The sequence below is a fragment of the Pristiophorus japonicus genome, chromosome 20 (genome assembly GCF_044704955.1).
Source record: "Pristiophorus japonicus isolate sPriJap1 chromosome 20, sPriJap1.hap1, whole genome shotgun sequence".
Taxonomy (NCBI): Eukaryota; Metazoa; Chordata; class Chondrichthyes; family Pristiophoridae; genus Pristiophorus; species Pristiophorus japonicus.
In genome coordinates, this window is record NC_091996.1 from 95,327,154 (window position 1) to 95,345,556 (window position 18,403).

An 18,403-nucleotide genomic window follows, 5' to 3' on the forward strand; every position below is an offset into this window, starting at 1 on the left:
CAGAGTAAAGCTCCCTCTACACTGTCCCATCAAACACTCCCAGGGCCGGTACAGCACGGGGTTAGATACAGAGTCAAGCTCCCTCTACACTGTCCCATCAAACACTCCCAGGGCAGGTACAGCATGGGTTAGATACAGAGTAAAGCTCCCTCTACATTGTCCCATCAAACACTCCCAGGGCAGGTACAGCACGGGGTTAGATACAGAGTAAAGCTCCCTCTATACTGTCCCATCAAAAACTCCCAGGGCAGGTACAGAGGGTTAGAAACAGAGTAAAGCTATCTCTACACTGTCCCATCAAACACTCCCAGGGCAGGTACAGCACGGGGTTAGATACAGAGTAAAGCTCCCTCTACAACTGTCCCATCAAACACTCCCAGGGCAGGTACAGCACGGGGTTAGATACAGAGTAAAGCTCCCTCTACACTGTCTAATCAAACACTCCCAGGGCAGTTACAGGGGGCTAGATACAGAGTAAAGATCCCTCTACACTGTCCCATCAAACACTCCCAGGGCAGGTACAGCACGGGGTTAGATACAGAGTAAAGCTCCCTCTACCCTGTCCCATCAAACACTCCCAGGGCAGGTACAGCACAGGGTTAGATACAGAGTAAAGCTCCCTCTACACTGTCCCATCAAACACTCCCAGGGCAGGTACAGCACGGGGTTAGATACAGAGTAAAGCTCCCTCTACAACTGTCCCATCAAACACTCCCAGGGCAGGTACAGCACGGGGTTAGATACAGAGTAAAGCTCCCTCTACACTGTCCCATCAAACACTCCCAGGGCAGGTACAGCACGGGGTTAGATACAGAGTCAAGCTCCCTCTACATTGTCCTCTCAAACACTCCCAGGGCAGGTACAGAATTTGTTCGATACAGAGTAAAGCTCCCTCTACACTGACCCCATCAAATACTCCCAGGGCAGGTACAGCACGGGGTTAGACACAGAGTAAAGCTCCCTCTATACTGTCCCATCAAAGACTCCCAGGGCAGGTACAGCATGTGTTAGATACAGAGCAAAGTTCCCTTTACACTGTCCCATCAAACACTCCCAGTGCAGGTACAGCCATGTTAGATACAGAGTAAAGCTCCCTCGACACTGTCCCATCAAACACTCCCAGGGCAGGTACAGGGGGTTAGATACAGAGTAAAGCTCCCTCTACACAGTCCCATCAAACACTCCCAGGGTAGGTACAGAACGGTGTTAGATACAGAGTAAAGCTCCCTCTACACTGTCCCATTAAACACTCCCAGGGCAGGTACAGGGGGTTAGATACAGAGTAAAGCTCCCTCTACACTGTCCCATCAAACATTCCCAGGGCAGGTACAGGGGGTTAGATACAGAGTAAAGCTCCCTCTACCCTGTCTCATCAAACACTCCCAGGGTAGGAACTGGGGGTTAGATGCAGAGTAAAGCTCCCTCTACACTGTCCCATCAAACACTCCCAGGGCAGGTACAGCACGGGGTTAGATACAGAGTAAAGCTCCCTCTACAACTGTCCCATCAAACATTCACAGGGCAGGTACAGCACGGGGTTAGATACAGAGTAAAGCTCCCTCTACACTGTCCCATCAAACACTCCCAGGGCAGGTACAGGGGGTTAGATACAGAGTAAAGCTCCCTCGACACTGTCCCATCAAACACTCCCAGTGCAGGTACAGGGGGTTAGATACAGAGTAAAGCTCCCTCTACACTGTCCCATCAAACACTCCCAGGGCAGGCACAGGGGGATAGACACAGAGTAAAGCTCCCTCTACACTTTCCCTTCAAACACTCCCAGGGCAGGATCAGGGGGTTAGATCCAGAGTAAAGCTCCCTCTACACTGTCCCATCAAACACTCCCAGGGCAGGTACAGCACGGGGTTAGATACAGAGTAAAGCTCCCTCTACACTGTCCCATCAAACACTCCCAGGGCAGGTACAGCACGCGGTTAGATACAGAGTAAAGCTCCCTCTACACAGTCCCATCAAACACTCCACGGGTAGGTACAGGGGATTAAATACAGAGTAAAGCTCCCTCTACACTATCCCATCAAACACTCCCAGGGCAGGTACAGGGGGTTAGATACAGAGTAAAGCTCCCTCTACACTGTCCCATCAAACACTCCCAGGGCAGGTACAGGGGGTTAGATACAGAGTAAAGCTCCCTCGACACTGTCCCATCAAACACTCCCAGTGCAGGTACAGGGGGTTAGATACAGAGTAAAGCTCCCTCTACACTGTCCCATCAAACACTCCCAGGGCAGGCACAGGGGGATAGACACAGAGTAAAGCTCCCTCTACACTTTCCCTTCAAACACTCCCAGGGCAGGATCAGGGGGTTAGATCCAGAGTAAAGCTCCCTCTACACTGTCCCATCAAACACTCCCAGGGCAGGTACAGCACGGGGTTAGATACAGAGTAAAGCTCCCTCTACACTGTCCCATCAAACACTCCCAGGGCAGGTACAGCACGCGGTTAGATACAGAGTAAAGCTCCCTCTACACAGTCCCATCAAACACTCCACGGGTAGGTACAGGGGATTAAATACAGAGTAAAGCTCCCTCTACACTATCCCATCAAACACTCCCAGGGCAGGTACAGGGGGTTAGATACAGAGTAAAGCTCCCTCTACACTATCCCATCAAACACTCCCAGGACAGGTACAGCACGGGGTTAGATACAGAGTAAAGCTCCCTCGACACTGTCCCATCAAACACTCCCAGGGTTGGAACTGGGGGTTAGATACAGAGTAAAGCTCCCTCTACACTGTCCCATCAAACACTCCCAGGGCAGTTACAGGGGGCTAGATACAGAGTAAAGCTCCCTCTACACTGTCCCATCAAACACTCACAGAGCAGGTACAGGGGGTTAGATACAGAGTAAAGCTCCCTTTCCACTGTCCCATCAAACACTCCCAGGGCAGGTACAGCACGGGGTTAGATACAGAGTAAAGCTCCCTCTACACTGTCCCATCAAACACTCCCAGGGCAGGTGCAGCACGGGATTAGATACAGAGTAAAGCTCCCTCTACACTGTCCCATCAAACACTCCCAGGGCAGGTACAGGGGGTTAGATACAGAGTAAAGCTCCCTCTACACTGTCCCATCAAACACTCCCAGTGCAGGTACAGGGGGTTAGATACAGAGTAAAGATCCCTCTACACTGTCCTATCAAACACTCCCAGGGCAGGAACAGGGGGTTAGACACAGAGTAAAGCTCCCTCTGCAATGTCGCATCAAACACTCCCAGGGCAGGTACAGGGGGTTAGATACAGAGTCAAGCTCCCTCTGCACTGTCGCATCAAACACTCCCAGGGCAGGTACAGGGGGTTAGATACAGAGTAAAGCTCCCTCTACACTGTCCCATCAAACACTCCCAGGGCAGGTACAGCACGGGGTTAGATACAGAGTAAAGCTCCCTCTACACTGTCCCATCAAACACTCCCAGGGCAGGTACAGGGGGTTAGATACAGAGTAAAGCTCCCTCTACACTGTCCCATCAAACACTCCCAGTGCAGGTACAGCACGGGGTTAGATACAGAGTAAAGCTCCCTCTACACTGTCCCATCAAACACTCCCAGTGCAGGTACAGCACGGGGTTAGATACAAAGTAAAGCTCTCTCTACACTGTCCCATCAAACACTCCCAGGGCAGGTACAGTACGGGGTTAGATACATAAGGACGTTAGAATTAGGAGCAGGAGTCGGCCATTCGGCCCCTCGAACCTGTTCCGCTATTCAATGAGATCATGGCTGATCTGCGACCTCAACACTTTCCTGCAATATCCCCATATCCCTGGATTCCCTGAATATCCAAAAATCTATCGATCGCTGTGTTAAATATACTCAGCGACTGAGCCTCCAGAGCTGCCAGGGGTCGAAAATTGCAAAGTTTTCACCACCCTCTGAGTGAAGAAATTCCTCCTCATCTCAGTTGCAAATGGCCGACCCCTTATCCTGAGACTGTGACCCCTGGTTCTCGACTCCCCAGCCCGGGGGAAACATCCTCCCTGCATCTACCCTGTCAAGCCCTGTAAGAATTTTGTAAATTTCAATGAGATCACCTCTCATTCTTCTAAACTCCAGAGAATATAGGCCCAGTCTGCTCAATCTCTCCTCATTGGACAATCCCCCCATCCCAGGAATCAGTCTGGTGAACCTTTGTTGCACTGTGGCAAGTATATCGTTCCTGAAAGGGTGCTGAAAAGATTTACGAGAATGGTTCCAGGGATGAGGGACTTTTGTGACATGGACAGACTGGAGAAGCCGGGGTTGTTCTCCTTGGAGCAGAGAAGGTTGAGAGGAGATTTGATCGAGGTGTTCAAAATCATGAGGGGTCTGGACAGATTAAATCGAGAGAAACTGTTCCCATTGGTGGAAGGGTCGGGAACCAGAGGGACACAGATTTAAAACGATTGGCAGAAGAACCAAAGGCGACACAAGGAAAAACCTATTTACGCAGCGAGTGGTTAGGATCTGGAATGCGCTGCCTGAGAGGGTGGTGGAGGCAGACTCAATCGTGGCTTTCAAAAGGGAGTTGGATAAGTACCTGAAGGAAAAGAATTAGCAGGGCTCCGGGGAAAGGGTGGGGGAGTGGGACTGGCTGAAGTGCTCTTGCAGAGAGCCGGCACGGGCTCGAGGGGCCGAGTGGCCTCCTGTGCTGTAAGCATTCTCCGCTATGATCCACTGCCGTACCCAACGTTCTGGTGGATAGTCACTGAGCAGAGTGTCAGATGGTGTCTGGTTTCTCAACGCTTACTTAGTTATACTGTGACAGGAAGCAGCAGCTCTCTTTCACCATCAGTCCCTTCCTGTTTCATGCTGAAAGGAACTGTTTCTGACTGTTTGTACACAACAAGGGACTGATTTTGGAAGATTCGGTGTCATCATCATCATAGGCAGTCCCTCGGAGTCGAGGAAGACTTGTTTCCACTCTACAAGGTAGTCCTTAGGTGACTGAACAGTCCAATACGAGAGCCACAGTCCCTGTCACAGGTGGGACAGACAGTGGTTGAGGGAAGGGGAGGGTGGGACTGGTTTGCTGCACGCTCCTTCCGCTGCCTGCACTTGGTTTCTGCACGCTCTCGGTGATGAGACTCGAAGTGCTCAGCGCCCTCCCGGATGCACTTCCTCCACTTAGGGCGGTCTTTGGCCAGGGACTCCCAGGTGTCGGTGGGGATGTTGCACTTTATCAGGGAGACTTTGAGGGTGTCCCTGTAACGTTTCCTCTGCCCACCTTTGGCTCGTTTGCCGTGAAGGAGTTCCGAGTAGAGCGCTTGCTTTGGGAGTCTCGTGTCTGGCATGCGAACAATGTGGCCTGCCCAGCGGAGCTGGTCGAGTGTGGTCAGTGCTTCGATGCTGGGGATGTTGGTCTGGTCGAGGACGCTAACGTTGGTGCGTCATGTTGAATGGAACTGTTTCTGACTGTTTGTACACAACAAGGGTCCGATTTTGGAAGATTCGGGGTAGGTAGGTGGGGGTGTGGTTATCTTAAACTATTCTTGAGCGACTCGAGAAGCTGGGGTTGTTCTCCTTAGAGCAGAGATGGTTAAGGGGAAATTTAATAGAGGTGTTCAAAATTATGAGGGGTTTTAATAGAGCAAATAAGGAGAAAGTGTTTCATTCGCAGGAAGGTTTATAAACAGAGGGACACAGATTTAAGATAATTTCCCGAAGAACCAAAGGGGGAGATGAGGAGAATGTTTTTACGCAGCGAGTTGTTGTGATCGGGAACGCGCTGCCTGAAAGGGCGGTGGGAGCAGATTCAATAGTAATTTTCAAACCGGGAATTGGATAAAAAGAAACAAAGACTTGCATTTATATAGCGCCTTTCACGACCACTGGACGTCACAAAGCGCTTTACACCCAATGAAGTACTTTTGGAGTGTAGTCACTGTTGTAATGTAGAAAACGTGGCTGCCAATTTGCGCACAGCAAGCTCCCAATGTGATAATGACCCAGATCATCTATTTTTGTTATACTGATTGAGGGATAAATATTGGCCCCAGGACACCGGGGAGCACTCCCCTGCTCTTCTTCGAAATAGTGCCATGGGATCTTTTACATCCACCTGAGAGCAGACAGGGCCTCGGTTTTAACATCTCATCCGAAAGGCGGCACCTCTGACAGCGCCCCCTCAGTATTGCCCCTCCGACAGTGCGGCGCTCCCTCAGCACTACCCCTCCGACAGTGCGGCGCTCCCTCAGTACTGCCCCTCCGACAGTGCGGCGCTCCCTCAGTACTGTCCCTCCGACAGTGCGGCGCTCCCTCAGTACTGCCCCTCCGACAGTGCGGCGCTCCCTTAGTACTGCCCCTCCGACAGTGCGGCGCTCCCTCAGTACTGCCCCTCCGACAGTGCGGCGCTCCCTCAGTACTGCCTCTCCGACAGTGCGGCGCTCCCTCCGTACTGCCCCTCCCACAGTACGGCGCTCCCTCAGTACTGTCCCTCCGACAGTGCGGCGCTCCCTCAGTACTGCCCCTCCGACAGTGCGGCGCTCCCTCAGTACTGCCCCTCCGACAGTGCGGCGCTCCCTCAGTACTGTCCCTCCCACAGTACGGCGCTCCCTCAGTACTGCCCCTCCGACAGTGCGGCGCTCCCTCAGTACTGCCCCTCCGACAGTGCGGCGCTCCCTCAGTACTGCCTCTCCGACAGTGCGGGGCTCCCTCAGTACCGCCCTTCCGACAGTGCGACGCTCCCTCAGTACTGCCTCTCCGACAGTGCGGGGCTCCCTCAGTACCGCCCTTCCGACAGTGCGACGCTCCCTCAGTACTGCACTGGAGTGTCGGCCTAGTATTGCAATTGTTTATCCTCCACACATAAGGATAGGACCGTTAAAGACAGAAATATAAGAGGATCATATAAACCTTTGAAAATGTCAAAATTGTCAGGGCTACAGGGAAAGAGTGGGTGTGAGGGTAGTGGGATTAAGTGGATAGCTCTGTCAAAGAGTTGGTTCGGGCACAATGGACTGCAATTTTATTGGAAATCTGGAACTCTCTTTCCCCAAAAATGCTGCGGATGCAAAATTGGAGCTTTCAAGGCTGAGATTGCTCAAGTTGTGTTGGATATCGAGGGATATGGAGCCACGGTGGAGTTCAGGTGCGGTTATAAGAACATAAGAAATAGGAACAGGAGTCGGCCGTTCGGCCCCTCGAGCCTGCTCCGCCATTTAATCCGATCATGGACTTCGGTCCACTTCCCTGTCCGCCCCCCATAACCCTTTATCCCCTTATTGGTTAAGAAACTGTCTATCTCTGTCTTAAATTTATTCAATGTCCCAGCTTCCACAGCTCTCTGAGACAGCGATCTAATTGAACGGGGAAGCAGGCATGAGAGGCAGAATGGCCATATTCCTGTAGATAACACAGAGTCACGCACTGCCACCAAACACTTAAAATAAAATAAAAGCATTATTTTCTTTAGTTTTACTGCGGAACAATTTTGTTTTTATGGCGCTCCTCGGGACATTTTAGTATGTTAAAGGCGCTGTCTAAATGTATAAATGTGCTTGGCTGAAAACAAACCTGACCATGGGAGGGTTGTGGGCAATGGTTTCAGCTTGACATCTGGTGGCAATCCGCGTGTCAGTACTGTTTGACTTGCATCATGTGTAGCACAAATCTGATGGGGAGTCATGGGATAAATCTCTATCCCACTTGTGATGTTGAACATGACTCATTTGTGACTTAGTTACATTTGTTTAACCCATGCTATATCCGCTGTCACCCTGGAATCTTCAGTTATCCCCCCTCCATGCGAATATCCTTATTAGAAGAACATAAGCAATAGGAGCAGGAAATAGCCTCTTCGAGCCTGCTCCACCATTTCATACGATCATGGCTGATCCGATCATGGACTCAGCTCCACCTCCCTGCACGCTCCCCATAACCCCTTAATCCCTCATCGGTTAAGAAACTATCTATCTCTGTTCAATGTCCCGGCTTCCACAACTCTCTGAGGCAGCGAATTCTACAGATTCACAACCCTCTGAGAGAAGAAATTCCTCCTCATCTCAGTTTTCAATGGGCGGCTCCTTATTCTAAGATTATGCCCTCTAGTTCAAGTCTCCCCCATCAGTGGAAACTTCATAACCATAATGGGGCTTGACAGGGTAGATGCAGGGAGGATGTTTCCCCCGAGCTGGGGAGTCTAGAACCAGGGGTCACAGTCTCAGGATAAGGGCTCGGCCATTTAGGACTGAGCTGAGGAGGAATTTCTTCACTCAGAGGGTGGTGAATCTTTGGGATTCTCTGCCCCAGAGGGCTGTGGAGACTCACTTGTTGAGTATATTTAGGGCTGAGATCGATAGATTTTTGGACTCTCGGGGAATAGAGGGATCGGGCGGGAAAGTGGAGTTGAGGTCGAAGATCAGCCATGATCGTATTGAATGGCGGAGCAGGCTCGAGGAGCCGAATGGCCTGCTCCTGCTCCTATTTATCTTACGTTCTAATTCTGAAAATAGGAAATGAGGGACTGGGTATCATCCTGTGCACGGCATCAAAAAGGCATCAACATCCCTGGCCCCGGTGTGACTGAGAAGCGCGCGCCCCGCCTGCCCAGTGTCCTGAGCCGTGCATTGGCTGTGAAGGCAGATTCACACTCACTTCGAGGGGGATACTACTTCAAAGCAGAAGCGTCTCTCGTTGTCTGCACCGGTCTTAACTGTACACAGGCGAAGATCTTCCACCACCACTGTCAGATTGTCCTGCAACAGAATCACAGAATCACAGAACGGTTACAACACAGGAGACCATTGGGCCCGTCGAGCCTGTGCCGGCTCTCTACAAGAGCATCTCAGCCAGTCCCATTCACCCCGCCCTTTCCCCGTAGCCCTGAACAATCTTTTCCTTCAGCTACTTATCCAACTCCCTTTTGAAAGCCATGATTGAGTCTGCCTCCACCACCCTCTCAGGCAGCGCATTCCAGATCATAACCACTCATAAATAAGCTTTTCCCTCGTGTCGCCTTTGGTTCTTCTGCCAATCGCCTTAAATCTGTGTCCCTCTGGTTCTCAACCCTTCCACTAATGGGAACAGTTTCTCTCAATCTACTCTGTCTAATCCCCTCATGATTTTGAACTCAGATCAAACCTCCTCTCAACCTTCTCTGCTCTAAGGAGAACAACTCCAGCTTCTCCAGTCTCTCCACATCACTGAAATCCCTCATCCCTGGAACCATTCTCGTAAATCTTTTTTCTGTACCCTCTCTAAAGCCTTCACATCCTTCTTATAATAATGAATTGAAAATATAGCTTCATTCAACTAATTATCAGTTTCAAGAACCACACACAATTTCAAACCTCTTTCTATTCACCGTGGAATCCGAATGGATTCATTCATAGAATGACCTTGAATCTATAGCACAGAAATGGGCCATTCGGCCTAACTGGTCTGTGCCAGTGTTTATAGCCCACACACACCTCCTCCCACTTTAGATGCCAGCCGTGGCTCAGTAGGCAGCACCCTCTCCCCTGCGTCAGAAGGTTGTGGGTTCAAGCCACACTCTAGAGACTTGAGCACAAACATCTAGGCTGATGCTCGCCAGTGCAGTACTGAGGGAGTGTTGCCTTGTCTTCCTGACATGATGTTAAACCAATGCCCCGCCTGCCTACCGTCTCGGCTGGATGTAAGAGATCCCACGGCCACTGTTCGAAGAAGAGTGGCGTTCTCTCTGGTGTCCTGGGCCAGTATTTATCCCTTGTAAGTGGCGGAAAACCGATACCCGAACTGTATTGTAGGGCTTATCAGTATTATGAGGGATCATAAGTAGCCAACAATGCATTGACCCTTAGCACAGATTGATAGAAAATGAAAACATACACACAGTACTGAATAACACACCCACCGAGGGCAGTGGAGAGTCAATAGTCTAGAAAGATAGCAAACCCTGGGAAGCAAGGTCAATTCACATGTCATGAGGAACTGAGGCAAAGTGGACAATGCTCAATAACACATTGCGGGTGGGTGACACGTGATGGGAGATGGACAGGCGGGGGCGAGCCACTCGGAGCCAGTCTGAGCAGTCGGCCAATCGGTGGCTTTGTAGGAAGGTCGCACACCTCGAAAAATGTATAACTGTAATTGTAAAACCTCTGATCGGGGAAGAGTCCGTCGGAACCTTCCCGAGCATGCTTGAATAAAAACCCGTTAACCAAGGTTTAGCCTGAGTGATTCTGTGGTCGCTATACGGGCAGGGATATGGGCTGGTGTCGATTCCTTATATCAGGGAGTCCACCTCGAGGAAGAGAAGTCTTCCTTTTACCCCAACATCCCTCAACTGACGTTAACCTGGTCATTGTCACATTGCTGTTTGTGGGAGCTTGCTGTGTGTAAATTGGCTGCTGCGTTGCTTACGTTACAGCAGTGCCTGTCGGAAGCACTTCATTGGCTGTGAAGCGCTTTGGGACGTCCTGAGGTGGTGCTGTAGGAATTGTCGTCCTTTCTTTGTGCACTGTTGCTCTAGTGCTGGAGCACCTTGGAGCTGGTTTCACCCGCGTCCTTTTAACTGAGGAGTGAGTGGGTGGGGACGGAAGTAAGAATCTCCATACTCACAAACTCGCAAGCAATCAGGCGCGCTCACCTTCAGCTTCTTCTGATACACCAGCTGATTGTTTTGAATAGAAAACCATCGCCTGTGGGGACAGAGCAGAGGCAGGATGAGAATAAACCAGCACTGGTGCACAACCGAGCAAGCAGTGACATGACTCAGAAAAGTCAAACCCGGAGATCACTGCGGCCAAAACTAAATGTCAGCAAAGCCAACTCGTTCACTGTGCAGGACCACATCTTTCGCCCACTGCCCACTGTTTGCAACGAGAAATACCACTAACGATGTCTCCGCAAGATCCTGCAAATCCCCTGGGAGGACAGACGCATCAACATTAGCGTCCTCGTCCAGGCCAACATCCCCAGCATCGTTCGCACGCCAGGCACGAGACTCCCCAAACAAGCGCTCTACTCGGAACTCCTACACGGCAAGCGAGCCAAAGGTGGACAGAGGAAACATTACAAGGACACCCTCAAAGTCTCCCTGATAAAGTGCAACATCCCCACCGACACCTGGGAGTCCCTGGTCAAAGACCAGTCCGCCCTAAGTGGAGGACGTGCATCCGGGAGGGCGCTGAGCACCTCGAGTCTCATTGCCGAGAGCATGCAGAAACCAAGCGCAGGCAGCGGAAGGAGCGTGCGGCAAACCAGTCCCACCCTCCCCTTCCCTCAACCACTGTCTGTCCCACCTGTGACAGGGACTGTGGTTCTCGTATTGGACTGTTCAGCCACCTAAGAACTCATGTTAAGAGTGGAAGCAAGTCTTCCTCGATTCCAAGGGACTGCCAGTGATGATGATTTCTACCTCACCAACCAATAGACACAGAACCAGTTATGTTAAACGTGTATGGAACCTTGGTTGGACCACACGGAGTGCTGCGTACAGTTTGGGTGGCCATGTTGTAAAGGGGATGTAGAGGTGCCGGAGGGAGTGCACCGAGAGTTACAGGGATGATAGCGGAGATATGAGGGTACACCTATCAGAGGGGACGGACTGGCTGGGCCTCCTTTCTCAAGGGGAGAGGGCTGAGGGGTGGCCTGGTGAAGGTCTTTAAAATTATGAAAGACTTTGATAGATTGGATAGAGGCCATTGATATAAGATAGCCGCCAAGAAATCCAGTCGGGAATTCAGGAGAAACGTCTTTACCCAGAGAGCGGTAAGAATGTGGAACTCGCTGCCACAGGGAGGGGTTGAGGGAAATAGTATCGATGCATTTAAGGGGAGGCTGGACAAGTATATGGGGGAGAAGGGAATAGAGGGTTATGCTGATAGATTTAGATGGGGAAAGACGGGAGGAGGCTTGAGTGGGGCATAAATGCTGGCATGGACTGGTTGGGCCGAACGGCCTGTTTCTGTGCCGTATATCCTGGATAATCCCTTCCAGTGATGATCCTCAGTCTGCCCCTTGTTACTGACCCTCAGTCTCTGCCTCCCGGTACAGCCATTACAAACCTGACTTACACTCCCAGTAAGGCCAGCAGAAACCTGACCTATCCTCCCAGCACAGCCAGCACACACCCTGTGGGAGAAAGCTTGAACATTTAGTAAAAGCATCGCATTTTGCTCGAGACCCAAGCTCAGGTTTCAGACCAATACTAAATCTGAGAAGAGTAAAAGAGAGGATGATGTAAGTCGTGGGTCGGGGGGGGGGGGGTTCAGTGACTGTGGAAATGTATTTTTATCTAAGCTGATACCATACGGTATGTGTGTGCCCTTTGCAATATATATATATCAACATGGAGTTCTGGTCCTTCCAGAACTTTCTGCATAAAATCAGTCAGCTTGCATAAACAGCTAAACCTGGTTTGAGATGGCTGATGGCCATCAGACAGCTAGGAGACAAGTCATGCTAAGACAAGTACCCCCCCATGGTGCTCTCCTATTGTCTACACGACAAGAGTTCCATGTCACCCCACCCTTTTCTTTGTACTCAAACCACCAGCCATTATCTCTTGTAGAGACCTCATTCATTTGATGCAAACAGATAAACTGACTAGGAAACTGAACAATCCTGACACAATGCAAGACAGGTAATAGCTCATTGCCACACTCTCATAGAGTAATGGCCGGCTGGCCAACTAATAACCCTGACAAAAGGAAATATCTGTAAACCATGTCAGGACAAGGATGTAGTAATTAACTCTTTACCTGTATTCACTGACTGCGAGACAGAGCCAATACACAGGGAGAGGCCATAACTTGGGTTTTACTGTATAAATATCTTGTGAAACTGTACCATTTTGGAGGTGTTCACTTAGCCATTGACTGAGTGTAACCTGCCCCTTGCTAGCAAGTAAATTAAAGAAACTTCTACCGGAGCTGTAAGTGTCGGAGTCATTCTTTTCGGAGGTCGAGATTTCGACAGTTACTTCTTGGAGGTTCCACCGAGATTGCATACTCTCTGTCATGTGAGTAAAACAGATACAGGCATAGTGCCTCTCCAGTGAAAGGCTTCAGTGGCCAAACAAGGTGAGCCTTTTGCTCACAAGAAGGTTTCTTCACTGTTGAATCGCATATGTAATCTGTTGTCCACAGGGGAGGTACTGCAATCTACAAGACTCGACATTTAAAAGCTAAAGTTATGTTTTTATAACCACTTCTTTCTCAGCTCGCAAGCAGAAGAGAACGGGTTCTGAAAGAATCTCGAAACAGCCCGAGGAAGGTTTCAGTAGGTAAGGTAGAAACAGCGCTAGTCGATCGATCAAAGGTTCTTATGTGATAAGAGTTTTATTGTTTTTAATTAGGAAAAGGTTCTTATGTGATAAGAGTAGGAAAAAAAAAGAGACGTGCAATCGATCAAAGGTTCTTATGTGATAAGAGTTAGGGTATGGAACCATAAGTTTTATCAGTTTTATAAGTTTTATTAGGATAAGTTAAGGACTCGGTCTGTAGTGGCGTACAACGCAGACTGAGAATTGATTATTTGTTTAGATAGAGTGTAAGGTTACGATTTGTATACTCGCGTGAATATTGTTTGTCCTAGCTGTCCTTGTTATACTGTTGTGTGCAATACCTTTGTGCGACATTGCAATTAGAGAAACGGGAAGATTGTGATTCGAAAAAAACAAAACAAGGATTGATTAAGAAAAGAAACAGTAACTGATTGATCAACTACGGTTGGTTCGTGCCAACATATCTCACACACCCAGACTGAGCCCGAATTAAGAGCCTTTTCAGGCCACGTAACGGCCAGGAGAAGTGGGCGTAGAGAACTCGGTTGGCCGAAAGGATTGTGAGATCAGAAACTGTGGAAAATCTTAATCATCCAGAATGGGGGCTGGAGCAAGTAAACCACCACCAAAAGGGACCCCAGCCCATTTCATGCTCCAGAATTGTGGTCAGTCTTCAATTGACCACCTCAGAGAATGGGTAAAATGGACTAAGGGTGAAAACAGGCCATTTCCACCCGATGGTTCATTTAATTTAGGGAGAATAACCTGTCAAGAAGAATGCCTTATAGACAGAGACCCAGGTAGAAGAGGGAAAAAATAAGTGAATTGGTCGGCATTTGGAGATTGGAAAAGGTAAGCTGAGGAATGACACGAGAAGAGCCTAAGAGTTAGCAAGCAGTGTACTAGAGGGAGAAAGCAGGGGGATGAACGGGTAGAGCAGGTGAATCGCCCTCGACATTGCAAACATCCATCTGTTATGGTTGCTAAAGAGACAAAGGCACACTCACCAAGTGCCCCTAAGGGTTGGGATAAGGATGAGGATGAGGACTGGGTTGAGGATTGGACTCCCTACAGCCATCGACCACCGCCGTATGTTCCACCCCCGGGGGGTGCTCCAGGCCAACAAGGAGGAGACGATCCTCGGGCCGGAGCACAGGGAAACGGGATAACACCCGCTCCCAACGATGCAGGTGCGGCTGCAGGAAAAATAGATCAGTCACAAGGGAATCAATACCATGACGGCCCTGCAGGTGGCACACAAAGTCTTACCCGTGGACCAGGGCCCGGTGCCCTGGAGCCATCATCATCTGCAGACCCAGTAAGACTTTTTCCCAGTCCACTCTCTGGGGGGACTCCGGTCCCTATTTATCGACCATGGTCACCAAGTGAATTAAGAATAATCGTGGAAGGATTGGCAGATCCTAAAACCAATATTGAAAAGGCCATAGACCAGTTAAAAGTGATCATCTTGTGCCACGAACCCAGTATATCAGATGGTCAAATCTTACTGAAAGCATGGTTAAAGGACACGAAATTTGCCGAACTTGAGATAAAATTCAAAAATTTAAAAACCCATTGAGAGGCTCCGGAGGCAGATCTCAGCACAAAGCCCAGGAGAGGGGTTCTGGGAAAGATGTTGGGAAGCCTTGCATTCGGTGTTCCCAAGGAAAACGAATTGGTCCAAAATTATGGAAACTACACAAAGAAAGGAGGAGGATGTTGAGGATTATGTAGAAAGAGTGAGAGAGATCATGAACCAATGTTCAGGCATGAAAATAGAGGAGGTAGAAGCTCCTGTGATCAGCGCCGTGGTAAACGGGCTACGACCCGATCTCAGAGATCCCTTTAAACTAGTTTGTCTCGGATGGCGACAGGAATCGCTATCCAAGGTTGTATCTATGTTAAAGGACATACAAGAGCGAAATAGAGAATCTAAAAGCAAGGTCACTGTGTTTGTGGAACAAGCAGCTCCAACAACACCCACCCCGGTGGCACCATCTTACGGCCCCCCCCAGGGTAGAGGAAGAGGGCGAGGCAGAGGAGGAAATTTCAGGGGAAGAGGGAGAGGAGGTGCAGGGCGGGAACAATGTGATACCTGTTACAATTGTGGTCAGATTGGACACTGGGCTAGAAATTGCCGGGCAAAACACCAACAACCAAATTATGATTGGACTCAACAGGCAGGTAATAGAGCACCCCCTCCCCCTCCAGGACCCAACCCGTATGCGACCCAAGTCCAGGTACATGCTAGACCTCAGACTCATTTCTCTGTTCAAGATCCATTTGGATCACAGAATCAAAAGCAATTCGGCCAACAACCAAATTGCCCGTATAATGATCAATGACGCCCAATCCCAGACCCGAGTGCTGCGAACAAACAGCTACCCGTCGTTTCGTTAAATGCCACAAGAGAACCTGATAGTGACTTATAGATTAAAAAAAAGGAGAAGCTTTATTGAATGGAGAGAGACTTTTGTGAATGTCTTGTCTTTGAATGAGAGTGCTTCTGTGTTTTTTCCTTGTGTCTGGAAACCTGTTTGGAAAGGTTGTGGAGCTGCCTGTTTGTTTTAGCTCCACCCACTTTTTCAAACAAAGTGAAGTTTTTAACCCTTCATAGTGTTGTCCTGTATGTGGGAAGTTTAAGACATTTTAAGTTAGAAGCGCAGGTGTGGATTTATTCGGATGAGAAGTTACGGAGCTAGGAAATGCACAAAGGATAGGTTTGTTGAGACATGGTCCCGGTGGTTAAAAGTTGTAATGCCTTTTTTTTTAAAAAGAAGCCTTTGTAGGTCTCTCGAGGTGCAGGCTGGGGGAGTACACTCTCATTGTCCTTGGTGTAAAATCTTGACGCGAAAGCTTCTAGCTCAGTAAGAGGATTTTTTTTTTGATAAAGAGTGGCAGTACAATAGTTGAATTGGGATTTTGAGATATTTCAGGTGATCTCCTTGATCAACATTTTGGGTGTATTGGAAAAATCTTGGGTTTGGAAGCCTTTTAATAAGATTAGAAAACAAGTACTTTACATTCTGTGATCTGTGAATCACTATAAGCATAAATGAGAAGTCCGTTTAACACACCGATTCTTCCAGTTCAGAAGCCCACACAAATGGAGGTTTGTCCATGACCTACGAGCTGTGAATGAATCTACTATATTCTCACAATGCTTAAAGAAGGATTTGGAATGAAGTATCCCGGAATGCTTTCCAGAGTCTTAAGCAGTCCCTCACTTCAGCACCAGCCTTGGGATTACCAGATTACACTAAGCTATTCAACTTATTTGTGCATCACAAGTCAGGTTTTGCACAATCTGTTTTGACTCAGTTACATGGGGACAGGCAGCGACCGGTAGCATATTTCAGTACCCAACTAGACCCAGTGGCACGCAGACTACCAGGATGTCTTCCTTCGCTGACAGCAGCTTATTATGCTATGCAACAGGCTCAGACAATAACTCTAAATCATCAGACCATTTTGTACATCCCACACTCTGTCGAGATTTTACTTACTAAATGTGCCACCCAACACCTAACCTCCGCAAGAACCACTAAATATGAAGTTGAACTGTTATCAAATCCGAACCTTATAATTGCTCAGACCCGCCACCTACTATTAATGACGTGCTGACTTTTCAGACACAGGCCAGTACGGAGGAGGTGGTGACCTGGACGAAGGATCAATGTTATAAAAATCCAGAAGGAATATGGGTTCACCACGACGGCCGTGTGGTGGCGCCCAGATCCTTACTGCCATGGATTGCCCGATGTGTTCATACATTCACACATACAGGCAAAGGGGGATTGGCAGATTATATTTTGGCAACTTGGTATGCACCAGGTATTTCGGCAATTGCAAAACAAATCTGTGAAAATTGTGTCACCTGTCAGACAATGAATCCGGGTAAGACGGAAAAAGTAGAATCTGCCTCCCACCCAAATCCAGTCGGGCCTTTTGTACATTTACAAATGGATTTTATTGAATTACCTATGTGTATGGGATTCAAGTATGTTTTAGTTATTGTCGATGTGTTCTCTAGATGGATTGAAGCCTTTCCATGTAAAAAGGCCGATGCCACTACTGTTGCTAAATGTTTGTTAAAGGAAATCGTACCGCGCTTCGGAATCCCTGCTAAGCTTTCCAGTGATAACGGGTCACATTTCACGGGAACTGTCATAAGAGAAATGTGTAAAGCTTTGTAGATTAATCAACGTTTTCATTGCAGTTATCATCCACAATCAGCTGGACTTGTTGAAAGATATAATGGAATGCTTAAAAATAAGCTGGCACTGGACTGAAATGGACAGAACTGCTGCCCTTAGCTTTGATGGTAATGCGATCTGCAACCAACAGAACAACAGACCTGTCACCGCATGATAGTTATGGGACGTCCCCAATGACTACCTTTTACAGCACCATTTACTGCAAAACAAATGGACATCCACAAAATGGAGGAAAATATGTTGAATTATTGTATTGCACTAACCAAATGTATTTCCAGCTTTCATTCACAGGTAAAGGGAGCTCAAGTCAAGCCAGCGGAAGGTAAGTGTCATAACCTGGAGCCAGGGGAATTCGTTTACATCAAGATTTTTAAAAGAAAAAGCAGTCTACAGCCAAGATTCGAAGGACCATACCAGGTCTTGCTGGCGACCAATACTGCAATCAAGGTAAAGGAAAGACCAACATGGATCCATGCATCCCATTGCAAACGGGCACCGACCAGGAGGAAGGGAAGAAGGAACCAGAGGAACAGAAAAAGGAAGACTGAATAAGGAACTGTATGGACTATGGGGACTGATGGTGCTAGGCTTGACAGGGTTTTACTTCACATTATTGATTACACCAGGGGTACAGACCCACCACCGAAGGGAATTGCAAGTAAACGTATTTATGGCACTGAGTCATAGGTATGCTCAAGAAAGAAACTTGTCGAGTTGTTGGATATGTTCCCATGTACCTGTCCACTCCGAAAGGGGTATTCCCCTGAGATCTGTCCCCTTTAACGAATCAGAAATGGTAGAATGGTTGACAGTGCAAAATAGGACAAACCTAACTAAGGGGCCAGAAACGAAGGAACAAACAGAAGGGAGGTCAGCAGGGTATAAACTTATAGCCTTCCAGGGATGGTACCAGCCCAATTATGATAATAACCATCAGCCTCCCTTCCTAAGCATTACTCCCAGAATAGGAAATCCCGAAGGTAT

At 48.7% G+C, this 18,403-nt stretch overlaps 1 protein-coding gene across 2 annotated transcripts in view; it reads right to left on the bottom strand.

Annotated features, from left to right (window-relative positions):
* acap1 (ArfGAP with coiled-coil, ankyrin repeat and PH domains 1) overlaps nt 1-18,403 on the bottom strand; it is a 164,448-nt gene that overhangs the window by 26,591 nt on the left and 119,454 nt on the right. For both annotated transcript variants that reach the window (XM_070863210.1, XM_070863211.1), the window contains exons 12-13: nt 10,563-10,614; nt 8,588-8,688 (exon numbers count right to left, since the gene is read on the bottom strand). In XM_070863210.1, coding sequence (XP_070719311.1) covers nt 8,588-8,688; nt 10,563-10,614 — 153 coding nt within the window. The remainder of the gene's footprint in view (nt 1-8,587; nt 8,689-10,562; nt 10,615-18,403) is intronic.